The sequence below is a fragment of the Lampetra fluviatilis genome, chromosome 2 (assembly GCF_964198595.1).
Source record: "Lampetra fluviatilis chromosome 2, kcLamFluv1.1, whole genome shotgun sequence".
NCBI lineage: Eukaryota > Metazoa > Chordata > Hyperoartia > Petromyzontiformes > Petromyzontidae > Lampetra > Lampetra fluviatilis.
This window is the reverse complement of record NC_136276.1, coordinates 30320824-30348195: the sequence shown is the minus strand read 5'-3', so window position 1 is coordinate 30348195 and position 27372 is coordinate 30320824. Positions and strand designations below refer to the sequence as shown.

At 49.7% G+C, this 27372-nt stretch overlaps 1 protein-coding gene across 1 annotated transcript; it reads left to right on the top strand.

The window, feature by feature from the left end:
* Positions 1 to 1448: 1448 nt before the first annotated feature.
* On the top strand, positions 1449 to 26409 carry LOC144945311 (ornithine decarboxylase-like). The gene is made up of 12 exons (XM_078873737.1): positions 1449 to 2202; positions 2322 to 2415; positions 5383 to 5465; positions 7488 to 7661; positions 8454 to 8626; positions 9469 to 9603; positions 11533 to 11614; positions 12297 to 12383; positions 13256 to 13418; positions 15358 to 15461; positions 17026 to 17240; positions 26122 to 26409. The coding sequence occupies exons 1-12, from the start codon at positions 2200 to 2202 to the stop codon at positions 26192 to 26194; spliced, it is 1386 nt and encodes a 461-aa protein (XP_078729863.1). The 5' UTR covers positions 1449 to 2199; the 3' UTR covers positions 26195 to 26409.
* Positions 26410 to 27372: the final 963 nt, after the last annotated feature.

The window sequence follows — 27372 nt, the reverse complement described above, 5'->3', positions numbered from 1 at the left end:
TCAGATACACACTACATCTGGTGCCAGAAGTGAAAATACTTACTGCTAGGATTGGCATAGGCTTCAAATGTATACGAGATGAAGACAACCTACCAAAACATCTTCGGAGGAGGAAGATGAGGAGGGGGCGATCCCCCAGACGGCCCCGGGAGAGGCGGGTCTGGAGATGGACCACGAGGGATTTAGGCCTGCAGAGCAGCGCCAGGAACGCGACCTCACCACTCCGCCGGCTGCGGGGAGAGACAGGCGAGCGCGTGGCCAGCGGTTGGCCGATCTGCTGTCTGCCGTGGCAGTACTCGTGGCAGATATGGGCCTGGACGAGCTGGCCAAACGAGTCGGAGGATCGGGGCCACGAGGAGAAGACTCTGCCGCTGCTACGTCCCATCCACGGGATGCGCGGGAGATGCAGTCCACGCAGGCGGCCGCCATTTTGAGCGGTAGGGGTCAGTGAGAGGTTAGAGCGGATCGAATTGACAGATTCCCGCCAGACAAACGGCCAAGGGTCAGCTAAGGGGAAAGAGGATCCAAACAACAGATTGGGAAGGCCCAATCAGAGGGGTCCACAAAGTGGCGTGGGATTGGACAAGCCCAGCCACAAACCGGTATAAAAGCCAGAGCGCTGAGAGCTCTGGCTCAGTTCTCCTCACACGAAGATCGAAGCCCGGGCTGAAGAAGATAGGACCCAGGACCAAGCCGTCTAGCTCTTCTAAGAGCTGAGGCTCCGTGTTCCAGTGGTCAGGGGAGAATAGGTCCTGGCAGGCAGGACCCTGGCTCCCCAGCCTTCCAGCTCTTCTAAGAGCTAAGGCTCTGCGCGACCAGTGGTCAGGGGACCCACCAAACCAGCGGTGGATCAAGCTAGCCTCCCCTAGGTCCCAGCCGGAGGACGCTAGGGTACGGGTAGACTGTGTGGTTCCCGCCAGTTCGGAGGCTGTACCTCCCTGGGCTAGCAGCCAGACCCGTCTATAGGTCCCGCCACGTACGGAGGCTGTACCTCCTTAGGCTACGGGTGAGGGAACTGTATATCCCTCTGTGTGTAGGGACCGTGTCGAAAGAAAGACAATAAACCTGTGTGTGCCTTAAAGGAGTTTATTCATCTGTTATTTACAACACTACACAGCAGTGGCGGCTCCTGCAAAATCTCTCAGGGGGGGCAAATGTCTGGATGGATAAGATCCACCCATGCAATGGATAAATTAACAGCTTAAGCATGTAAAGGCAACTTCACTTCTTTAATATTAATGAAAAATAAAGTGACTCTTACAATACATCTTGTTTGTTTCTATACTCACTATTAAAACAAACCACTCAAGTTTATTTTATTAAAGATTCCACTAGGTGGCGACAAATTATATTGTTGGATGAAACGTGCTTACGTATGATGACGTAAGCACGTATGATGACGTAAGCACGTTAGGGCGAGCCCTCCCAGAAGCCATAGAGAATGCATTGCAGCGCCCCCGTTCGAAAAAAAACATCTTTGAATGTAAGTCTATGGGACCACTCCGGGCGATTCTCAGCTGGAGGAAAATCGCCCAAAAAGAGGCGGTACTCCACAGAACGTAGCATGACGCTGATTGGACTATACCAGGGGTCGGCAACCTACGGCTCCGGAGCCGCATGCGGCTCTTTACGGGCTGCTTCTTGACAATATGTACGTATGTACAGTATGTACTCAGATGCATTGCGGCTCTTGAAATACTGAATTTTGTACCGAATTGGAAAGAAATGGCTCTTCTTGTTATTTTGGTTGTCGACCCCTGGACTATACCCAGAGGCTGACAGTGACGGCTAGCGTGACTCTGTGGTTGAATGACATTGGTGGTGCGTCGCCCAATCGCCCTAATGAAGAAACCGCCCCTGCTACACAGACACCAGCCAGGGCAAAACCTTTCTCGAGCAGGAGCCCATCTTGAATGTCACGGACACTACACGAGATCTCTTCCGTCGAGCGAACTCTGAGAGCAGTGGCTGAGGCAGCCGAGCATCTGGGGTTGTCGGCCCACCCGGAGATGGCAGAGGCAGCGAGCGCGGTGCTGGAGACGCACGGCGCGAGACTCAGTTCCGCGCTCGTTACGGGGTGACCCCCCCTCCCTGCTGGTGGAACTCGGCTCCCTGGAAGAGGCGATACGGAGCGTCGCGCTGCGTCGACAAATAAACCTACGCCAAGGGCGTTCCAAAGCTGCCCAGGGGCACTGCACGATGGTACGCGACACACTGCAACACACACGCCAACTTACATGACAGACTACAATATTTATGAGGGGGCTAATTTAGCAGGGGGTTAAATAATCGGATTTTATTTGTCGGCTTATAACCCACAGTGTCACCAGGAACATGGGTCTACTTCTGTGACTGTTGCTGGTAGAAGGAATTCCACGATGGCTGCTAACGAAGCCTCCGGTTCTGCTGTTACAGGTACCGCAGTCATTCAAGCACACAACAGACAATCAATTCGACAACACACAAGTCCAACTCCATGTCGTTGACACTAGCTTGTAATTCGTCAATAACGCGCGGTGATACATGCAGGTTTTTTGTTATTCGTGTTATTTTATTGCCGTTATCGTTACATGATAAGAAATACGTCAAATATATTAACTATTAAAACATACATTTTTGCTTAAAACTTTAGTGACTGCAGGAATTCATATTCTTTTGTTTTTTCGGTAAAGTAACGAAGATAGAAAAATAATCCAAAAATAAAGTGAATAAAAATAACAACAAATTTAAAAAAGACAATGTAGACTGTAGCCTGGTTCTTAATCGGATTGTACTGGCAGTCTATAATGTAGACTGTAGCAATGGTTATTAAATTTGGTGAGTGTACTGGTAGTCTATAATGTAGACTGTAGCCTGGTTCTTAACCTCGGTGAGCGTACTGGCAGTCTATAATGTTGACTGTAGCCTGGTTCTTAACCGCGGTCAGTGTACTGGCAGTCTATAATGTAGACTGTAGCCTGGTTTTTAAGTTGGTGAGCGTATTGGCAGTGTTTCAAATTACCGAAAGAACCAAAGAATATTAAAACATAATATAAGAATTAAATACGTAAGAAGCAGCAGAAGCTAAATTTAACATATCTGCCAATATTTCAACGAATGTGCTTCGTTTTTCTTTTGCTGTTTGTGCTTGGGTACTACTGGTCGACGCAGCAGCAGCATCACCAAATAACGAATCTTCTGGATACTTTGCTCATATCAAGATAACGAAAAAAGAATAGGATTTACCCTTTCCAGCAATAATACTGGAGGTGTGAAGATGGTAAAACACCAAATAGACACCTATTGCAAGGCATCAAATCTGCTTTAACTACACATGCTTGTGGTAAAACATGCAAACAAACATGCTTTGATAATGTACGCATTCTCTTTGAAACGGATTGGCCTTCACCAGAGACGGCCTCCTCTGGGGGACTGGTTTCACAAGTGTTGGACCAGAGAACGCCAAAAAGCGAACAGCACAAAGGCAGCATCTTAACACCTCCATTATTGCTGGAAAGGGTAAAGCGTATTCGTTTTTACTAAATCATAGGGGCCGTCCATAAATGACGTCACGCGATTTTGGACGATTTTTTACCCCCCCCCCCGTCAGTCACACGGCGTCACAAAAAGTCAGACCCCCCTCAAATATGACGTCACAAAGCTCTGTCCCCCCCCCCCAAAATGTTACATGCTCAAATCGCTTTAAACTATTGCCATTTTAGTGTGGCGCTGCACTCTGATGTTGTAGGAGAAAACATGTATTAAAAAGTCGAATTAATTAAGTAGAACGTGTTGTCTATATTTATTTAAAGTTGCGCATTTTTACGTGACGTCACATTTCTCAACCCCCCCCCCTCGTCATACATCGTCACAAATGTCTGACCCCCCCCCCTAGGTGCGTGACGTCATTTATGGACGGCCCCATATTGATAGTTTCGTTATGTATTATTCCTGTGCAAGAAATAATTTGTTCGATTGCCCAGTGTCGACAGGAGGAGTCCAGGCCAAGTCGGTTGTGATGCTTTACCCACCTGTTAGTCAGTCTGGAATATCATCATTATCACCACCATTGTTACGCATGGTTATACAGGAAACACCCCACTTGAGGTAGCTGCCAATTGAAAAACGTGCAGGTACTTTTCAGCATTGGGATGTTTTGGCCAATACCCTCATATACAGGGAAAAAAACGTGCAAAGGTTCACACAGCATGGCGTCTAAGTCGGGAATCGAACCCAGGAACTTTTATTTTAAACTATTTAAACTTTTTTATTTTACCAGGTAAGGCCCACTGAGCTAGTTATTTTTCAGAAACGATCTGGCCACAAATGTGGCGTCTCACGTGGAAATGAATAACAGCCACGTACTCTAAACGCATGTTGTAAATGTAAAGGGAAGGACCAGGGGACCCAGAGAAAAACCCACGCGACCAGTGAGAAAGACATGCCACTACATTGCCACCCTGCCGCCCTGGATGCGAACAGTAATGGAAATACGGCAAAGTGGCCACAATGCAGACGCTGTGTCATAACAATGTTGAATTTCCACATTATCATGGCAGGGCCCGGTGTATTTGAATCGAATACAAGAATCAATTTAAATGGAATTCAGGCGAGACGTGCTTTCCGAGCGCTCCATTCTTCATCGCAAACGACCTGCCTTGTGACATGCGGTCAATCGCCTTCACGAAACGCAACGGTTTGAAACTCCGTAACTTCAGGAAGACCACAATTTGGACCATATTCTTTACAACTTCCCCGCAAAGGAGCCTCAGAAGTGGGGGGGGGGGGGGTCGGAGAGGACAAACCCGGTGAGGGTGGGTGGCTGAGCTGGCTTCCTCGTGGTATGGACGCTAGAGGTGATGCTTGGGTGGGTGAAGAGGGAGGTCGAGGCAGTGCGTCCCTTAACGGGTTGGTAAAAAGGGGGTGCTTTGTGGAAAATGGGGGGGGGGGTGGAAATAGGGTGACGTCTCATCAGAGCCTACGGGAAAGCTGCAGCTGCAGAGCCGCATATTTATCGACAGTGATACATAACACCATGGCATGATCGTTCTCGCCCGTTTCGACACTAATATGACGATGCCATTGGTACCTCATTTGCCAGTAAAAAAAAATATGATAATTGTTTTTTCACCCTTATGCAAACATGACTCCTCGTAAAAAGGTGTCAGTTTTGTTGCCAGATAAAAGGGTAAAAAACCAATTATGACGATGCTTTGCATAATGGTGCAATTTGATCATGCTGATACTGACATGTTTTGAAGATAATTATGCCTTTATCATGCTGTTGCTGATAAAATTATTCTTTTTTGTATTTCAGATTTTTTTTCTATTTGCTTCCTCACATTTTAAAATTATGAAACATAAAGTGACAATTTACCACTGATGCCACTCTCGTGCCCACAGGAGAGGCCAGAATCCTGCAGGTGCTGGACGATGAAACTGACCTGGTAGAGGTGGTGAGATCCATTAGTGAGGGTGAGGCCATGGTAAGAACACGGCTTCCCCTGCGAGCCGATAGTAGGGGATGTTAGAGGAAAAGTCATGTTTTACACTCACATTTCATTTCAAACTTTATTTTAATATTCACCCCCCCACCCCTCATGTTATTCTAATTGTGCTCTCAGCGGCAAGTCATAATAATAATAATCATGTTTGGTTTTATAACGCCTTGTTATGCATGCAAATTGCATCTTACGATTGGTGAGGAACCACAGATCAAGCCAGAAGGCGGCAGCCAGGCGGTGAGCTAGCACTACCAGCGATTGCCCAAGCTCTGCAGTCCTTTATACGTAAACATATTTCCATCCAAATCATAAGCAATTATACATGTGTAGTGAGTCCAACTGAGTCGCAGACGTTATTTTTCAGAGGCAACACATTTATTGTAACACGTATATACAAATATAGCCTGGGGTGGTGACCACCCAGCTAACTACACGTTACATAGGGGTTACAGCTACAAAGGGTCGGACCCTCACTCGGGTCCCAGGCCACGTGTTGATGCCTCTTCAGACGTAGGACGTAGAGCTTTCAGCTTGTAGAACGAAGCGACCCCGGTCCCTCTCAGGGACCCACCTTATGTTCCTCCCGGCCCCGCCCTCGGCCCCGCCCACCTTCGCGAGCGTTCCAGCTCCCTCTCGATCCCTCTCGAGAGCTCTCCCTGGACACGTGGTCACCCCCTAGCCCCCCCCCCCCCACCTGGGGCCATCTCTGTGGACACTCCAGATCACGTGTCTACGGGATCAACCAGAGTGCCATGGACCGGGGCAACCCTGTCCCTTGGCTGACACTCTCCCGCCCCCCCTTGTCGGAGCCCGCACTACACGCTATGTGTAGAGGCCCGCGCTATCCCAGCGCTCACCAAGCCCCGCTAGGGCTGGTACTACACCCACCACGGGGTGTACGCGATGACAATACATCGCACGCCACGGCCCTCCCGGGCCGGCACCATACAGTAACATCCCCAATGTCACTGTAGCGCGTGCTGCTTGGAGATTGGTAGACAATGGAATTAGGGGTAACAGCCCGTTCTACCAGTTGGACCTGTGGGCAAGGCACGGAGCCCTCTGGGGGATCCAGAGGGTTGTGGGACCGAGGGTGGAGCCTGGCCACACTGGGCAGGATAAAAGGCGAGCTGTGACTCACAGTCGGGGCTGCTGCGATCTGGAATGGAACTCGTTGTGCCGTCGTCTTCGTGATATTTGCCCTCTTCAAGCTGTGGATCTGGCAGCATGTTGGCTGTCGCGACCCGGTATGTAGTTATCCCCGAAGGCTGTGAAGGCCGGAATAAAAGAGAGAGTACCTCCTACTAGTGTCTGTGAATTAGAACACTACACATGTAAGAGGAAATCGGAATGCCTGGCGAAAGCTCATACATGCGAGGGAGCAGCACTCTAAGCCATCGAGAAGAGACACATTATATTAGTCTGCACTTTGCTGTATCCCCTTCACCTGGTTAAGCCAGGGTAAAATGTGTGCGATCCACTAACCCTCGCTTCCACAGTGCTGGATCGCAGGCCATGTGCATATAGCTATCATCCCCCGACTGTGGAGTACATCACCCATGTAAAAAATGCAACCTGAAAAAAAGGGTTTCACGTTGGCACACAAAGGCCTTCTCTTACAAATGACATCACGGGATGTTTAACATCGACTGTGAAACTGACGGCAGCATAGTAATTTTACGGTTAATAAACACACTGCTGGATTCGAACCATGATCCTCTGCAACAAGCAGCGAACCATTTGGACTTGTGTGTGTGTGCATGCCTGTTTCATTCCCGCTCATGATCAGTCCTGGGCCACCCCTAGATGGACTCAGCATTAAAATGAGTACCTAGTATGGTGTGTAACAATCAGCATTGGGGAGACAAAGGCGGCTGGGTGTGGCGTCGGCCATCCACCCCCTCGTGTGCCGTGCTGGCCTGCATAGGTGCCCACTAACAGCACTCGCCCCAACATTCTGCTAAGGCTATACGAGGGATCTGTGTCTTTGTGCACACCTGCCAGGCCGAGAAGGATGCCTTCTACGTGGTGGACCTGGGGGACATCGTGAGGAAGCACCTGCGCTGGCTTAGCGCCCTGCCACGTGTGCGGCCCTTCTACGCTGTCAAGTGCAACAACACTCAGACCATCGTACACACCCTCGCCACGCTGGGCGTCGGCTTTGACTGCGCTAGCAAGGTATGGTGTGTGTGTGTGTGGTCAGTGTTAGTACATACACATGCGGTCCTCAGTAAAAAAAAGTAATTCTTAAAAAAGGTAGGAGCTTGGGAAACGCTATTATTGTACTTTAAATATGATTGTTAGTTGATTTTAAAACCATTTGTATTCCTATCCATAAAAAGTTGAACATTCAACCCTTGGTCAGGAACGTAACCCCCTATTGCATCGCTTCGACTTACGGCACCTTTTCCAGTAACGTAACCTGGCGTAGGTCCGAGGACTGTCCGTACACATATAGCAAAGAAAATCACTGAATAAACTTGTCATGAAATTATAACCATACATTTCATAACATTTACTCATACCATATAATTTTTTGTATTAATGATGAACCTTATTATCATAATTAACTAATGACGATTGTAAACATTGCTATTCATTGATGATGATAATCATGATGTTTGTTTCAGAATCAGAATCTTTATTCATATTGGAGAAATGCAATGAGCTATGAAGCTCTTTTTCACGGATGTCCAGTAGGGGGTGGGTCAGAAAGCTTCAACAAAAAATACAAAAATCGATATGAGTGCAAAATACAGGAAAGGTGTGCAAATCACTGAAAATAAATGCATTTTAAAACAAAGTATACGAGTTAAAATTGCAATAGTATATTAATTCCGGCAGATTTTTTGAAACATGACGATGACTCATTTAACGTGCATTTAATGGTTCGCGACATTAGCGACACGCGAACAATGGTTGTTCGCGTGTTGATAATGGTTGCTCGTTCATGGTTGTTCGCGCGTGCAGGAGGAGATAGCGCTGGTGCAGAGCCTCGGCGTGAGCGCTGACCGCATCATCTATGCAAACCCTTGCAAGCAAGCGTCGCACTTGCGCTACGCGGCCAATTACGGCGTCGACCTCATGACGTTCGACAGCGATGCTGAGCTGCACAAGGTCGCCCGCATTAACCCCAACGCCAGGTTGAAGACAAACGCGAACGGATGGGCAAAATCGACTTTGTGAACAAACTTTGCTACTTTTTCACCTTGTAGACAGACGCATTGGATTGACGGATACGCAAGCTCTGCAACTAGGCCTTTTGCTGAGATTCATTGTCCTATCCGTGTTTGCTTATTTGTACCTGAACCAACGTTGTGACTTTGACTTTGAGTATGGACACAATTCACCTTTTCCTATATTTTGCACTTCTATACTGGACATCTGTGAAAAAGAGCTTCATAGCTCATCGGATTCCTCCAGTTGAAATAAAGATTCTGATACTGACTTCGTTGATAAAACGATGGATGGACCGATGGATTTTCTGATTAGGATCAAACTAACTTAAGACTGAGTTGGGATCGCAGCTCGCTAGATCAGGGCTCCCCCAATGCCTTGTGTGAGCACGGAGCCAGCCACCCTACGTGGAAGGTCGTGCCTGTTTTTCACTGCATTACTTTTTGCCTGCTGGGGTCTAGGCTGTGCCAGCTAACCCTATGTTTTTCCTGTTTTTTCTTTTCCTTTTATTATTCACTTTTATTCATTAACGTTTTGTGTTCATAACTTTCCACCCGCCCCCACCCAATGCTTGAGCTTGCTTAGTCGTCTACCGTGTGACTCCCTCCTGACCTCGACCTCTAGACCTCCACTACTGGGTGTCGTCCTTAGGCCTGCCCAGTGATGCGAGGCTCTGCTGGGGCCTTACAGCTACGGAGTCACGACGCGGAATGGTGGTTGACGGGGATCGCTCAATATCTCGAAGCATCGTTACCCACTTCATGCTGCTGCTTCCCCACCCAAATCACGCATCTTCTGATCCCTTCAGGCTCGTGTTAAGAATCGTCACCAACGACTCGAGGTCTGTGCACAAGATGAGCAATAAGTTCGGAGTCAGCCTCGAGTCGAGCCGTCAGCTGCTGGAGACGGCATTTGGCCTAGGTCTACTTGTCGTGGGAGTCAGGTGAGCGCAAAATTACGGAGTGTTTCGCGTCGTCGGTTATAACGGAGAGAGATTTTGTATCGGCTGAACCACTTGCCATCTCCATCTGTTGCCATGGTGGTGTTTTCATCGTATCCAGTGCGTTCAAGATAAGGGAAGGGTGGATCTTATACAGTAAGTCGTCGTTTAACATGGTCGATGCGTTCATGAAAAGTGCCGCGTTAAGTGAAAAACATAATATACCGATAAAGTTTGGTGAGATACCATATACGCTCACACAGATGTATTGTTGTCAGAGTGATTTTGGTTATCGTGAAGTGGTCCCACTCCTTCCCCTATTGTTCCTGCCCACCACTACAACCTCTGTGGGGGCACACTCTCCACCCTACCCTTCCACACCCCCACCCTATTCTTCCACAGCACTGCCCAAACCAGCCTAACTCTGTGTGTGGGAGGGGGGGATCAGGCCCACACAGAAGGGCTTAAAGAGTAAGAGGGTGGGTGCCTAGCAAGCAGGTGTCAATAAAGAGGAGGGGGTTGGGCCTATACAGGAAAGGGTGGAACCTAAGAGAGGAGCTTCCTAAACAGAAGAGGGTGTGTGGTCTAAACAAGTGGACGGGGCCTAAAAAGGAAAGGGACGGAACCTACGCAGGAAGGGATGGGGACTAAAGAGAAGGGAGAAGGGTCTAAAGGTAGGGGGTGGGACCTAAACAGGAAGTGGCGGGTCCTAAACAGGAAGGAGGTGGGCCATGGGAGAAAGTGGGTGGTGGTCTAAATAGGAGGGAGTTGGGCCTATAGAGGAAGGAGCGGGGCCTGAAGAGGTCATTCAAACAAGCCATGTCCAATTAAAAGTCCCAAAATCTGCAAACCCGTGGATCGCTAATAAAATTACAGCGACTTAAAAAAAGCTACAGTATTATGCGTACAGAGGGGGAATGAGTGTTTCAACTATGACCATTAAGCAAAATAAAAACACTTAGGTTAAGTAAAATAAAGCGGAGGATCAAATACATGCAACAGGCCGCAAAAATATGCACAGGTGCGGCCACAGACCAACTCGTTTTATTCATGATATTTTTTTAATAGCCACGAGTCACTATAAGATGTGTAGTGAGTCCAACTGAGTCGCAGACGTTATTCTTTAGAGGCAACACATGTATTATAATACGTAAATACAAAAGGGTAACTGCCCCTTTACCAGATACAGCCTAGGGTGGTGACCACCCAGCTAGCTACACTATACGGAGGAGTTACAGCTACGAAGGGTCGGACCCTTACTTGGGTCCCGGCCACGTGTTGATGCCTTGTAGGACGTAGAGCTTCCAGCTTGTAGACTGAAGTGACCTCGGTCCCTCACGGGACCCACCTTATATTCTCCCGGGTCGGGGCTGGCTCCGCCCAGGCCCCGCCCGCCTTCTCGAACATTCTAGCTCCCTCTCGATCCCTCTCGAGAGCTCTCCTCGGACACGTGGTTACCCCCTAGCCCCCCCACCTGGGTCCCTCTCTGTGGACACTCCGAATCACGTGTCTACGGGGTTAACTAGAGTGCCATGGCCCGGGGCAACCCTGTCCCTGGGCTGACACTCTCCCGCTCTCCCTTGTGGGAGCCTGTACAACACGCTATGCATGGTGCCCGCGCTATCCAGTGCTCACCAAGCACCACTAGGGCTGGTACTACACCCATCTACGGAGTGTACGCGATGACGGTGCATCACACGCCGTTGCTAAAGTAAAGCCGGCATCACACAGCAACTCACCCAGTGCTGTCCGCGACGTAGGAACATCGCAAGCCACGACCTTCCCGGGACGGCACCAGTGACATCACAACATCTGCATAAACATTTCATTAACCAGACTTAGCAATTGCCTCTTAAAGTTATAACCTCTTCAATGTGTTGATGATCGCTCAATGTTTTATTCAAGTAATTTTGCCTTTTTGCTTCTACGCAGTTTCCATGTTGGAAGCATCTGCAATGAGCCAGAAACCTTTGCGCGATCCATTGCTGATGCCCGAAGGGTTTTCAACATCGCTGTAAGTGGAGGTGGCCGAGTGACACAGGAGAGATTATTGTGTCCGTATCTGAGACATTCGGTTAGAATCTGGGTGTCATCTGCCCGTGATTAAACTGGGTTCTCAAAGTGCAGCAAGGCAAAGGCCTCGGCAATGGCTGCACAAAAAGCCTATCCTGTTGAAAGAAAGTGCTTTCTTGACTTAATTAGACACAATTCCAGTTGACAAGTAAAACATCTCTATTTGTCGTGCAACAAACACCAATTTTTGGTGCACTCCCTATTGTGTAAATGTAACAAGACCACTTGAAGGATTTTTTTTATTGTGAAAATCTCAGATGGGCCACAGATACACGGCAAGATTGTTTTTATATTTTGTTTATTTGTCTCGTTGCATGATGCTGATCGTGCAGCGGGAATAAAAAGGGGAAAAAAAACATAAAAAATATAAATTGTAAAATAAATGTATACCTCTGTTGCTTCTATCTCCTGGGCCCCTCTTCCCTCCATCTACACAGAGCGTCGCTCGGTGTTGAGATGGCTCTGCACCATGGGTATAATTAAATCCTCCTTGTGACCATAATCGCACAGCTCTGTGTGGTGGCCTCACCTGCATTGGTCATTATAACCTCTTGACCTGACATCACTTATTTGCCTAGAGATGTGGTCTGCTTTTAAACCTAAAGCGAAGTGTCCATTTTCAGGCTGAACTGGGAGTGAAACTAACCCTTTTGGACATTGGAGGAGGCTTTCCTGGTTACAATGAACATGTCAGGAATAACTTTGATGAGGTCAGTTCGTCGTGTGGAGGCCTTACACTGTGACTGATATTTTCGGATTTTCAAAGCAATACCTTTTGCGAGCAGTTAAAAGACACATGTAGACCCAGCGGTACACACAGATTCAGTAAAACAGAATATTCCACGTTATTTCCCAAAGTATTTCCTCTTGTGAATTTATGAGTTTTGTGTAATTACAGAACCAGGTGAAGTTGGTGGCAGTTTTATTATTATCTAAATGCCTTAAAGACACACTAAGACCAGGGTATGTATCTCCACATTGAATAGACATAATTATACCATCTCAATAAAAAAAAAATAAAGGCTTAACTCTTTCCAGTAATAATACAGGAGGCGTTAAGATGTTCAAACACCAAATAGAAACCTTTTGCAAGGAATCAAGTCTGCATGAACCACATGTACTTGTGGTGAACATGCAAGCCAACATGCTCTGATAACATATGTATTGTCTTTGAAACTGATTGGCCGACACCAGCAACGGCCTCCTTTATGGCCTTGTCTCACCAGTGTTCAGGTCCTCCAGTTTTTTACTCCATATTTATAATCAGCATGCGTTTCGAGGATTTGGCTACTATAAATGTAAACACAGTAAGCCACTTAATTAGGCTATCATTTGTTGCCAGGTTGCTTCTGAAAAAGGGCTCTATAGCTCAGCATACCTTACCTAGTAAAATAAAAAAATAGTAAATAGTCAAATAGTGAAGTGTTAGACCAGAGAACAATGCCAAAAAGGCGAACGCCACAAAGGCAATGAAAATATTGAAGCATTAATAGCTCGGAACGGCGTAAAGCGTGTTCTTTTTTTAATTTTGATACCGGCAAAAAACGGTGCCATTGATACGTCTCTCCACGCTTGCTCGCAGATCGTGGCCATCGTGAACTTGGCACTGGACACACATTTCCCCGCGGGCTGCGGCGTGAACATCATCAGTGAACCCGGCCGCTACTACGTCATGTCGGCGTTCACCCTGGCCACCAACGTCATCGCCAAGAAGACACTCGAAAAACCGCTGGCCAAAGGTGCAGGTTAACCTGACATCTGTAGTTGCACGTCCTCATTGGCAGAGAATGGCAAGGATCCAGCAAAAACCTCCCATAATCCATGCTGCTCATTTTAATTGAGTCCATGACCCCAAACCAGATGTTTCACTTGTTGGTACTACCCGAGGTAGCGTAGCTTTAGCGGTTTCAATTCATTTATGGGGCCAATAACAGTTAATTATGTGATAACCGTTTGAAATTAGTGGGATTATTAACTAATTTACTCTTTTGTCCATTTAAAAAAACGGTACGAATAGGTGGTACCAATTTTTACTTCTTTATTACTTTTACTCTGACCCATGGACCATAATGAGGACATATCTAAACAAAAACCTCACCCATCGCGGGTTTAACCATTCACGCCAAATTTATTGAGGGTAGTTTTCCTATCGTATCCCCGTGGCCTATCCATTCGTGGTTAAACGCGAGATTCCTGTACAGGTACTCCAACTGTACTGCTTGCGATGATGCTGCCGCAGAAGAATACACATGGTGGCATATCTCCCACGCAACCCCCAAGTGGGTTCCAGGTCACGCGGTGTTCCTGGCATCCAGTGAGGAGGCAGTGAGGTTCAGCTACCCACGATTTTTTTTCCCTAAATCGAAATCACATTTTACATTACAAATACTCCCTGTTTAATGGTTGGGTTGATGTAGGGCAGGGGGTCGGCAACCTGTGGCCCCGGAGCCGCATGCAGCTCTTTACGGACCACTTCGTAACATTACGTACGTGTAACAAACTCCGACACGTAAGTTGAGTTGAAAAGGCGCGAGAAAATTGTATTATCTTCTGCAGCATGCGTTCACTTCAACCTCCACCATCTAAAGCGCCCCAAGCCCTCTCCTCTCTCTTTCCCACTCTTTTCCTCCCGTTTCTGTCTTTCCAATCATTTATATCTCCTCCCTGTCCCTTGTAACACCTCTTCGCGTCTCCCATTTGCTGCTGCGCACACCTTCCGATCTCTCTCACCTTCCGCGTGGGGAGGTACGTCTGATATCATTCGTCTCCCTCCACCAACGGCGAGTGAGCTCATTCGTCGGTGCGCTCTTTCAGCCAATAGGGAGCCATGTTTCTCGCCGGCTCCGCTGTCCCCATAATGCTCGTGCATGTGTCTGACCGCCTCTTCGTTCGTGCACGTAAGTACTCTATACATGTACGTATTCACATGCATTGTGGCTCTTAAAATATTGAGTTTTGTACCGAATTCGAAAAAAATGGCCCTCGTTATTTTTGTGTTGTCAATCCCCTATGTAGGGTAGCATTACGAGCCGTGAACCACAACCCCAATTGTTTTCCCATTTGCCTTTGCGGATCGCGGATTTGCCGATTGTGGCAATTTTCAAGAACGCAACCTCCGCGATGGGCAAGGGTTTGTTGTATATAAAACAGCAGACCATTTTAAATGAACTACAAATATGAACATTCAGTATGACGGTGTTCTAGAATATAAAGACTTGCATCTGAACAAAGCAACATTGGTGGATATAATTTCCCATGACAGGAAACCCCTCCAAAACAGCAGAGGTTTAATACGTCGACACTGCCATACAGACAGCAATGTTCAGTGAATTAAAATGCACGATGACGGGCAAAAGGCAAGCCGCTATAACGCTTGTAGCGCCCAACAATTAAGACAGCCGTGCAAATATCAATACATAGAAAAACAAATGCAAGATGAAAAAAACAGATCGCTAAAGGATAAAGAATAGCCCGATGTGTGCCGACGGCCTCGGCCCCAAATGTGCCATATTTAAATGTTACTCGCACAATTACATGGTTGGGTAAAGCCATCAAGCAACGGTCGCCCCTTACCCGATGAAACTTACTCCCTCAATGACATGGTGCCTTGGCGATGGCCGAGAGCTGTGAGAAAAGCGCAAGTGCTAAACGTGCAAAATTATTTGATTTTTTTTCGCCCCACAGGTGTTGGGGAGCCCGTGTACATGTACTACATGAATGATGGAATATTTGGCTCCTTCAACCTCGTTATCAATGGCATCGAAGAGGTGGTCACAGAGACACTAAAAGTAACGCACCGCACTGACAAGATCGGGTCCATCACAAACACGAACGGCTGCACTTGGTTCAAACGAAATTCGTGGTACCTTCGCAGAAACGATTTTATTCAGAAGCCACTGGAGCTATGCACTTTGAAATCGTCAGGATTGAAAACCAATTTCTTTAGACAACCACGAACCATATCCTAAACCACTGCCCCACAGGTTAATTCCAAAGGAGTGGAGAAGTTACACACACTGCCTCCACAAAGGCCAGGAATTGGCTCAATAAACTGGACCTGAATATCTAAATTGCTTTTTGATTGTTTATATTCAATAATGCTGATCTTATCAAAGAGCACAAACCATGCAAACTCCAGTCATCTTCACAGCGGCTTTGGCTAGCCATCGAACAAAGACGGTCACTGCATCATGCACTTTCAGATGTGCTTCTGCAGCCATCTGGAATGCTCTTCTGATATTAGGAAGCCACTGGAGCTATGCACTTTTAAATATAGATTAAAAACTCACTTCTTTCGAACTGCTTTTTGTGTTTAGTTTGTTGTCCTTCCCCCGCACTTCCGGTTATCACGGTTGACCTATGTACGGAGCGAAAGAAGTTCAACATACATACATGACAAAACAGTACTGTACGTACAGCACGAGAGAGGCAGAACAAATGAGATGGACAATATTGATACAGTACTGACATTGTTACTATGTGTTTCCCAACTAAGTCATTTGCAGGTTTTTTTTCCTTCAAATATATAAAATTAGGAAGACTGTGACGCCGCCACACATGGTCTACTCTTTTTCGAATGATGTTACGAGATCTTTCACATGCACTGTGAAGCGGATGGTGTGTAATATTTCCAAACCATTTTATTTTTTACCAGATACGGCCCACTGAGCTATATAGCTATTTTGCAGAAGTCACCTAGCCACAATTGATAGCTCAGTGAAGTGGCGTATAGTGTTGAAATGTATAGCAGCCAAATAATGTAAACCAATGTTAATTATAAATGTGGAGGAAAAAGCCGAAGAACCCAGGGTAAAATATACAGGCGTCAGGGTCGGAATCGAACCCACACCCTCCTGTATGCCAGGCGAGGTAGTTAACTTCTCGCCGCCGCAGTATAACCAGGGAGAGGACGTGGGGTGAAACCGCAAATCGTCTGCAGCAAATGCACTGGGGGCTCAACTTTGTCACTGCCTCAGAGTGCACGACGGACAAAAGCAGACCGTATCGTCACTCATTCCGGTCGGCATTTATCATTGACTGTGTCGTTCCCTCCCTTGAGCTGCAGCGTTGATCTGCGGAACTCTGTGTAAAATTGATGTAACGCAGACGAAAGACCTGCCATTGGATAGAGGGATTAAAGAGAAGAGGAATGGATGATTATTCTTATGGACACCCTACACAGGGAAGGTCCAGCAGCTGCGAAGGCCGATCTGGGGATGACGGGTTGGCTCTAGTGGCCCAGGAAGTGGCGGACTCCCTGCACGGCCCCCAGCTCGATAAAGCTCTACCCCCACCGACCCCTGCCTCAGCGCTGTCCGCGGGCGTCTTCCTTTCTCTGTCTCTGCTGCGCAGCACGTGGATCCGGAGGAGCCAGTGTTTGAGTCGTCACTGTGGGGCCCCACTTGCGATGGGCAGGATTGCGTTATGGAGCGCACGCAACTGCCGGAGATGCACGTGGGCGACTGGCTGCTGTTCCGCAACATGGGTGCATACAGCATGGCCATGTTCTCCGAGTTTAACGGATTCTGCCAGCCCAAGTTGTACTATGTGATCCGCAAAACTGAATGGTAAAGCCCAGGGAGATGATAATGCCGTAGTAGTAGTAGTAGTCATCATCATCATAATGATGAGAATCTTACCTATGAAAGAAATGTTTTATTTGTCTGTCTCTCTGTCTCTGTCTGCACACGCCTTGCAACGCTTTTAACTGACAAATTGTTGGGTTTACGTTTCAACAAAGTACACAGATACAACACACTAAGCCCCTGAACGAAAACACGATAATTGTTTTTACCCTCCGTCAAATGTAAACTAATTAAATCACACAATTTTGTAAATCTTTTAGATCAACTATTTACCCCCCACTTTCTATTACTTTTCGATTCAGGACTTCTGCAAGCCTCTTATAATTTTGTTGACGGACAAATGAACAGACAAACGGAATGCATTCACAAAGCTTAGTGTTTGTGTATGTATATGTTATGTTTTTTAAGAGAGAAGACAAATTTAGAAATATGTATTTCCCCCAGGCAAGCCAGGTACTTCCTGCTAGCTTTCAGGATTATGTAGGTGGAGTAACCATCACTCTAACCATGAAGAAGGATCTTCTTGAGCCATTCAAAACCATCACCTTACCCTACATTTGCGGGGGTCACAAAAAAGATCTGCAAAATCCTGAATAAACACAAGATCCAGGTCCGATTCAACACAGTACATAAAACCCGTGATCTGGTCCCGTCTGTAAAATATGTGGTTCCAGACATACAGTACCCGGGCGTCTACAAACTAAGTTGCCTCTGTGGTAGCAGTTACATTGGAGAAACCAAACGACATGTCTCGGACCGAATCCGTGAACATAAAGCAGACCTGAAACACGGTAGGACGAACACCTCAGCCGTGGCAGATCACTGTTATTATTCAGTGGGTTCACATGACATTGACTTCTCCAAGACGGAGGTTCTCTGCAAGCCATCCGGCTACCATGAGAGATTCGTTCACGAGGCAATCCACATATACAAACACAGAGACAATTTCAACCGAGAAGATGAAGTCTGGCTCAGCAATCATTGGAAGGACGTGGTAAACCATTTCGGGTCTTCATTGATTTTGTTTTACGGTGACTATCAGACTGCAGTCCATTCGCTGGCATTGCCTCTTAGTGCATTTCACGCGACGGTCAATGGAATGGTTTATAGCAGATTGTATAATACATAGTATAACAGTGTAATGTTTAAGATAATTCACGAGGTAATATATAGTATCGTAATTGCATAGTGAATATACAGCAGTGTGGTATACAGTAGGGTTGGTAGAATAATACATAGTGTAATATTACAAGTCTAATATTATTATAGTCTATAGTAACGCAGTGTATAATTCAATGTTGGGGTCTGTCTATGGCAGTTTATAATACGGGGTATAGTGTGATGTAAGTGTAGAGGTGTAATTGTGTATGGGAGCGGATGGCAAACAAACACAAGGGGCGTGGTTAGGGCCGTACACATAGGAGGTGGCCACACCGACGTCCGCACCTGCATCCCCCACGGGCCCCTCCCGGGGGGGCCGCGGACTATAAGAGGGGGTGAGCCGGAGGGCTCGAGGTCGAGGTATCAGCTTTAACCAGCGAAGACGGAAGACCAGCTAGAATAGGCCCCGGAGCTCCCCTGGCTCGCTGTCCTTAGCAGGGCCGACCAGGGCAAGCCGGTGGCGTGGCCCCGAGAGCCCAGACTGACGAGCAGGTCTGGGAACTCAGGGGGTCGGATCCCAGCTTGACCAGGGCTGGGACAGGTAGCCTCCCCTAGCTCCCTAGTGGTGGACTTGGGCTTAGGTTAGCGGGGCTTAGATGTTGTGTCTCCCTGTTAGCCGAGTAAGGGGACGTTACCCCTTAGGTCCTGTGTATACTCGCTAACTGTATACAAGTTGTGTTAATAAATAAGTGTGCCTCCGATCCCGTCGTCAAGCCTCCTGAGTAATTACTACATCTGGTGTCAGAAGTAAAACGTCCAAAGATGGACACACGAGGGACGACACGTACCAGGGAGTCGGAGAGGGAGGACACCGCGGCCGAATCACCACCAGAGATGGCCGAGGTCGGATCGGAGCAGCCGGGGCCGAGTACACCCGCGCCGCTACGACAGGAGGGGGGGGATGCGTCGGCCGAGGGACTTCGGCTGGCTCACTCCCGCCTGGCGGAGCTGCTCTACGCCGCGGCCGCCGTGTTGGAGGAGATCACGCGGCTGGGAGCTGGAGGGGCTGCGCGGGAAGACGGCAGCAGCCGACGCACGCCGGCATTTCCCGCCACCCCGACGCGGCTCGCGGTTAAATTTCCCGCCATCACTACAGTGCGAGCAGAGGGCGGGGCCGGCCTGCGTCAGGTGACTGCTGAGGGCCAAGCACGAGCCGTGACATCATCAACGCCGGCCAGCGCGTCAACAACGGAGCGACCGGCGATGCCATGCTCACAGCCCGCCCACACTGTAACGTCGGCTGGGAACGAGGGAGCGAGATCCGCAGCCACGGACGTCGCCTTACAACAGCGACTGCCGCCTCTCAAGGAGTTCGTGGGAGCGGCTGGAGATTGGGGCGGCTTCAAAAGGCGGTTCATCGCTCATCAAGAGATGGCGAACTGGACGGACGCCGAGGCACTATGCGCGCTGCCGGCGATGCTGGACGACGACGCCCTGGCTACCCTCACCTCGGCGCCTAAGGAAAAGCGCGCCACGCTGCACCTGGCGCTGCAGCTGCTGTCAGCCGTCTATGGGCCGCCTTCGGACTGCAGGCAGCTGTTCCACGATCGGCATCGGGGCGCCAACGAATCGCCCCTGGCCTTCCGAACGGCTCTCCTGGCCCTGGCAAAGGCAGCTTTCCCGCGGATGGACGAGGAGGGAGTGGACGCCATGGTGGCTGAAAAGCTGCTGCTACTCGCCGATGAGCTGGACATCGCCGTCTTGGCTCAAGACGACGGAGAGATGTCGTCCCTGCTGGTCGCGCGCCACATCCACGGGGGCTTGCGGTCCCTGCGTCGTAAGGCTGCCAAGGGGGTGGCCGGCCATGCCATGGCGGCCACCGCCCTCCCATCAGAGGAGGTCTGCGGGGTGGAGCGGCGGGGGGAATGGAGATCGGCGGCACCGCAGGCTCGGAATGGACCGAGCCGCCAGGAGCAGCCCAGGCCATCTGGGGCGCTCACACGCTGCTACAACTGTGGCCTGCAAGGCCACGTTGCGTCAGGATGCCGGGCTCCCCGTCAGCGTGGAGCGACACCTCGTCAGGACGCCACGCCGTCTCCACCCAAGCTCCAGCAGAGAAATACGGCGAGTCGTGGCACCTCACACGTTTGGCCCATGCACACATCCGACACACACTCACGCGCTCAACTGAACAGGGTTCGAAAATCGCCGCCCATCGCACGCGATTGTTCTGAAATGCGGCGAGCGCTCCAACCGGGTCAGTGGTCGGAGCTCGCCCATCGTGTCGTTGCTGCGTCGGCGGGATCATCGGTTGTGGTCGGTCATATTGATGGGGTAGAGGTGCGGATTTTAATTGACACAGGGGCATCGGCGACCATTATATCTGATTTGATTTATAACATCCTTCCCGTTCAAAGTCGTCCCTTGCTCCCTGTTGACGTGCCATGCTATGCTGCTAACGGGGGCTCGCTGGGCATTATTGGGCAAATCCGCGCCAAAATTTGCATTGGAGACATTAAATTATCCGGGCCTGTTTTGGTTTCCTCCTCACTCGCGGTTCCGTGCCTGTTGGGGACGGATTTCTTGGCCAAAATGCCCATCCGTATCTTGATTGACCAGGGGTGCATCGAGCTCCCATCGGGCCGACGTGTTACATTTTTGTCTTCCCCCACCACGGAGCGTCGGGCGTTTGCCACCGTGCAGGCGCTCGTGACAAAAACTGTGCGCGTACCCCCGGGGGCTCAGATGCTCGTCCCTCTTAGGTTGCGTCGGCCGTTTGCTAAAGGGGTTGCGGATCGGGGGGTCTTGTTGGGACCATCTCGGGCCGGGGTCAATGGACCCGATTTGCTAGCGGCTCAGACCATGGTGAAAGGGGATGGGGACCCCTTCATTGCAGTCCTTAATGTAGGATCGCGAACGGCCGTGGTTCCTCAAGGGACCGTGCTTGCACACGCAACGCCGGCGCCCTATGAGGAACCACTCGTGGGTCAGGTAACCACCGATCCTCCGTCGCGACCGCATTCGGACTGTGATGACGGATGGCTGGATGCACTTTGCGCGGGATCTGTGGATCTGTCCGACACGCAGCGTGCGCAGCTGCGAGTTCTCCTGAAAGAATTTGCCGACGTTTTTAGTAAACACAAATTTGATATTGGTTGTACTAAATTGCTGCGACACCATATTGACACGGGTGACAGCGCGCCAATCCGCCAAAATCCCTTTCGGCTCAGTCCCGCCGAAAACTATCATGTCAAATCGGCTGTTGATGACATGCTAGCCGCCGATATCATTTCCCCTTCCAACAGCCCGTGGGGCGCACCGATCGTTTTGGTGAAAAAACACGACGGCTCACTGCGGTTTTGTGTCGACTTTCGGCGATTGAACAAAATTTCTGTGGCAGATGCGTACCCGCTTCCTCGAATGGATGAGTCGCTCGATGCCTTGGCGGGGGCGCGATTCTTTTCCACCCTCGATTTACTATCTGGATTCTGGCAGCTTCCTCTGGATGACGAATCAAAACCTAAAACTGCTTTTCGGACACCGCAAGGTCTCTTCCAATTTAACCGCTTGCCGATGGGCTTACATTCTGCGCCGGCAACTTTTCAGCGGTTAATGGAACTGGTCTTGGCAGGCTTGCAATGGGATTCGTGTTTAATTTACTTGGACGATGTCATCGTCTTTAGCAAATCCTTCGAGGAACACCTCCAGAGGCTGCGTGCTGTTTTTCTCAAAATGCGGGCTGCCAATTTAAAATTTAAACCGCAGAAGTGCCATTTGCTCCGCGAATCGGTGCGGTATTTGGGTCACATTGTTGGGCGCTCGGGGATATCCACTGATCCCGCCAAAACGGAATGCGTCAGCTCCTGGCCGACTCCCACCTCGGTGGGAGAGGTCAGGAGTTTCATTGGGTTCGCGTCGTACTATCGACGGTTTGTGGCTGACTTCGCTACGATCGCGAAACCATTGCATGCCTTGACGTCCAAGGGAGTCAGGTTTCATTGGGGGCTGGAGGAGGAGGCTGCTTTTCACGCCCTCCGGAATGCCCTGGTGGGGGCTCCGCCGTTGAATTACCCCGACTTCTCACAACCCTTCTTGCTCGATACAGATGCAAGTAACACGGGCATCGGGGGCGTGCTGTCCCAACTCATTGGGGGCGTAGAGCATGTGGTGGCTTACGGTAGTCGGGTACTGTCTCCAGCGGAACAACGGTACTGCGTTACCCGTCGGGAATTATTGGCAATTGTTTATTTCATTCAGCAGTACCGCCCATATCTGTACGGTCGGCGTTTCACCGTCCGTACAGATCATGCGGCCCTACAGTACGCTCTGCGGGTTCAACAACCATCGGGCCAGTTGTCTCGATGGTTGGAGATTCTCCAGGACTACGACTTTGTCACCACATATCGTAAGGGCGTCCGCCACACGAACGCTGACGCCCTGTCACGGTTGCCACCCACTTCGGAGTGCGCTTGCCTCCTGGGTTCGGGGCGTTGTAGGCCCCCGAACGTCACCACCGATTCGGTCCTCGTGGCCGCCGCCGATGCGCCTTTGGCTTCGGGTCCTATCGAGCAAGAAGGGAGGGATTCGTTGCTGGGGTTGTCGGTCGCGGAATGGGGACGCCTCCAAATGGAGGACACCTCCCTCCTCGCTCTGCGCCGTCGCGCAGGGGGGGTTGGGCAGGGGGTGGCGAACATTGACTCATGGGGGTTGTTCCAGGGTCTTTTAATGCACTGGGATGGAAAAACCCGCCGCCAGCAGCTCGTGGTGCCTGCAGCATTGAGGGGTAAGGTGGTATGGGCTGTTCATGAGCGGCTTCTGCACTTGGGGGTTCACAAGACCTTTGCCACGCTCCAGCTCGATTTCTTCTGGCCGGGCATGGCAAAGGACGTGGGGGATCTCCTGGGGTCGTGCACGCAATGCGCGCAGCGAAAGCCACCAGCTAGGGGGTCCAACCCTCCGCTGCAGTCCATAAAGGTTTCCCGGGTTAACGAGCTCGTTGCGCTAGACATACTCGGGCCATTTCCCGCTACACCCAGGGGGAATAGGTATTTATTGACAGGGGTCGAATACTTCACGAGATGGCCTATGGCCTGGCCCCTGGCCAACCAGTCGGCAGCAGCCATCGCGGAGGCCTTTGTCCAGGGCTATGTCCTCGACAAAGGTGCTCCGGAACGGCTGCTTACTGACCAGGGTAAGAATTTTTCGGGAAAACTCCTCCGCGAGGTGTGCGACCTCTTGGGTACGGAGAAAATTCGGACCTCCCCGTATCACCCTCAAACTGACGGGATGGTGGAACGGCTACATCGGACCATCACGTCTATGCTGTCCCAACAGGTGTCCGAATCCCAGACAGATTGGGACCTTCGCATAGCCGGTGTGTTGCAGGCCTACAGGATGGCTCCCCATGCGGCCACCGGATTTTCCCCTTTCTTTTTAATGTATGGCCGCGAGGCTAACCCCCCTGTGACGACCCAGCTGAAGCTCTCGGCGCCTCAGGCGAAGTCTACCTTGTCCGAACACGTTAAATTTAACATCAGCAAATTGTCTGAGGCGCGGGAAGCGGCCGTGCAAAATTCTGAACTCCGCCAGAAGGCGAACGAGAGGCTTCGGCTGGGGCGGGTACATGTGTTCAAATGGAAACCAGGGGACAGGGCATGGTTGCACTGTCCCCAGGTGCCACTGGCAACCTCGTCAAAGTTGGTACGGCCGTGGCGGGGGCCAGTGGAGGTCGTACAGGTCTTACGGCCGCAATGTGTTCGCGTCAAATGGGGGAGGCGTCGGTGGTACGTGCACCCCTCAAGGTTGAAACCGTTCATTGCGCCGGCCCGTGGTTCACACACACACACGCATGGCCAAACGTGTGAGGGGTCCGCCGACTCCCCGACGTCGCTGCTCTCGCCTAACATGACATCAACTGTTCCATCTCCAGGTGCAACAGGAGTGACGGGTCCACGCCCGCCAACCCCTCCCGGAGGGGTCGGGGGTCACTCGGCAGCGACGCCAGACTCTCTTGCACCCGGACCGTCACCAACCACCACTGAGTGTGCCGGGTCGAGCCCTTGTGACGGGCCCGCCGCGAGAACGCGCGCCAAAACGCGCAGACTATTGTGAGGTCGGCCGTTGGGGGGCCCTTGCGGACAGTGGGGGAGGGGCATCCGGAGCGCGTGTATATATGTTGGGTTTGCGGAATGGGGTATTTATTCGGGCGGGTGCGCCGGGTTATTTTTTTCTCTTTCTTCTTCTACCTGTTCCTGTTGTTGTTGTTATGACTGTTATCGTTCTTGTTAAATTTACGCGAGGCACACACGGTTTTGGGGAGGCATGCACCTTTATTCTGGTTTTGTTGCAGCCGGGGACGGCTGCGAGCTGTACGGGGGGGGGGTGATGTAGAGGTGTAATTGTGTATGGGAGCGGATGGCAAACAAACACAAGGGGCGTGGTTAGGGCCGTACACATAGGAGGTGGCCACACCGACGTCCGCACCTGCATCCCCCACGGGCCCCTCCCGGGGGGGCCGCGGACTATAAGAGGGGGTGAGCCGGAGGGCTCGAGGTCGAGGTATCAGCTTTAACCAGCGAAGACGGAAGACCAGCTAGAATAGGCCCCGGAGCTCCCCTGGCTCGCTGTCCTTATCAGGGCCGACCAGGGCAAGCCGGTGGCGTGGCCCCGAGAGCCCAGACTGACGAGCAGGTCTGGGAACTCAGGGGGTCGGATCCCAGCTTGACCAGGGCTGGGACAGGTAGCCTCCCCTAGCTCCCTAGTGGAGGACTTGGGCTTAGGTTAGCGGGGCTTAGATGTTGTGTCTCCCTGTTAGCCGAGTAAGGGGACGTTACCCCTTAGGTCCTGTGTATACTCGCTAACTGTATACAAGTTGTGTTAATAAATAAGTGTGCCTCCGATCCCGTCGTCAAGCCTCCTGAGTAATTACTACATAAGAAAAAAGATTAGATGGAGGTATATTATAATAATTTATGCGACATTGACGTGTAATGTATAATGACTTATTAGTAGCTCAGCTTATTGGAGATTATATTGATGTAGTTCATATCTTAGTTTTTTATCGGTTCACTATATGATAGTCATTATATAGTGTATTGTATACCCAGTTGCTTAATGTTAATAGCTCAGCTAATTGGAGAAAATATATTGAGTACATTCATTATATTGATGTAGTGTATATTTAGTTCTTTCACATCGGCTTATTGTATGATAGTGGGTGGTTGCAGTTTTTCAGCGTCAATATACTAAATGCCTCTGTTGATATGTAAACTCTGACTTTAACATAGCTACTTCCGTGACCAGTTACATGCTAATTCCTCACATTAACATCATGCTAATCTCCCAGTTACATGCTAATTTCTGACTTTAACATCCTGCTAATTTTCTCACATTAACACAGCTTATTCAATGCTAAATTCATCTGTTGATATGTAAACTCCTTTGTCAAGGCGCTCTTCTCCTCCCACCCAGCTTAAAATACGCTGCCAAGCTTAGCAGTGTTCATTGGAGCGCTGTCTTTCAGACAGCTCTGTCTTCACCTGAGGACGGCTGCTTGTGTTGTGGCCGAAACGTCGTGAGAATTTTATTGTATTATGTTTTATTTTTTATTATTTTATTATTTCCCTTCTACGTGACTTTACCGAAAGAACCAAGAAGATGAATCCCTGCAGTCACGAAAGCTTTAAATCGGAATACTTATTACTTGCCCCGACAGTCGAAGGCTGAATGGATAATCTTTTGCCGTGTTCACATGTGTGTCCAGGACTTTGCTGACAACGCTGTGTCCAGAAGAGCAGTTGAGTCAATTCCTTGGCTTTGGAACTTTCAACGCATAACGTTTGCCAAACAACAACGTAGATCACTTGATTTAATCCACGTTCTTCAAGTTTTAGCCGGGTGGTGAGAATTGTAGAGACTGTTTAGTTTTATTTGCAAGATTTACCTGTGTCACCAAAGTATCAAAATCTAAATAAAATAAAGCAATTAAATGGAAATAAAAATCGGAGCAAAATTAACTGAGTCATGATGTGAGAAAAAGTAGAAAAAAACTAGATATATCGCACAAACACAAGTGTAAAGAATATTCCCTGTCGTGTGAATCTTTTCGGGTAGATTAGATTATTTTAGACCGATCGTAGTACAATTACAAAATAAGTTACAGAAACATTAAACAGAAATAGGGTTGCACTAATATGAAAATTCACACTTGCACACGCACACAAGGACATCTCCCCGATATAGCCTTTTAACAGTGTTGGCGCAAGTGCTCTTAGCGAGCACCTTTTAAGGCTGGTATGGCGCACAAGAGGGTGGGTGGCCAATGCCACGCCCGGCCACATTTTGTCTCCCCGGTGCTGATGTTTTTACACATCAGAACCGGTACTCATTTGAGGCCGAATCGACCTAGGGGAGGCCCAGGACCGATTCAGATAATCGTCACCGGTGTTGGCCATGAGCGGGAATCGAACTCGGTTCACCGGGTTCGTAGGGCAGCACAGTACGCTAATCACTAAACACTACTGTCGCTGGGTTTGTCTCGCAGTGCCCTCAACAACACACTGCTGCTCCCCCACACACGCACGTGCACAAACAGAAGCCGTCCGAAGGGTACGGCGGATCGTGTCGACCGCCCCGGGGCCCTGCGCTTTGGGGGTGGGTGGGGGCGTTTCGATGCCACGGTGTCAGATGTTAAATTTACTGTTCCCACAGCGCGATTTGCCCCCGGCCCCGCACCCTCTGTGTATGGCCCTGCACACCAAAGACAAACAACAAACAATGATCCCCCGTATAGCCTTAACAGACTGCGGGGACAAGTGTCGTTTGTGAGCACCTATGAAAGCCGGAACGGTACACGAGGGGGTGGGTGGCCAGCACCACGCCCGACCGCCTTTGTCTCCCTCGTGGCGATGTTTACACACTGCACCAGGTACTCATTTGAGGCTGAGTCGACCTAGGGGACCGGTTCATATAAGTGACGATTATAAACGATTATAATCGATTATAATCGTCACTT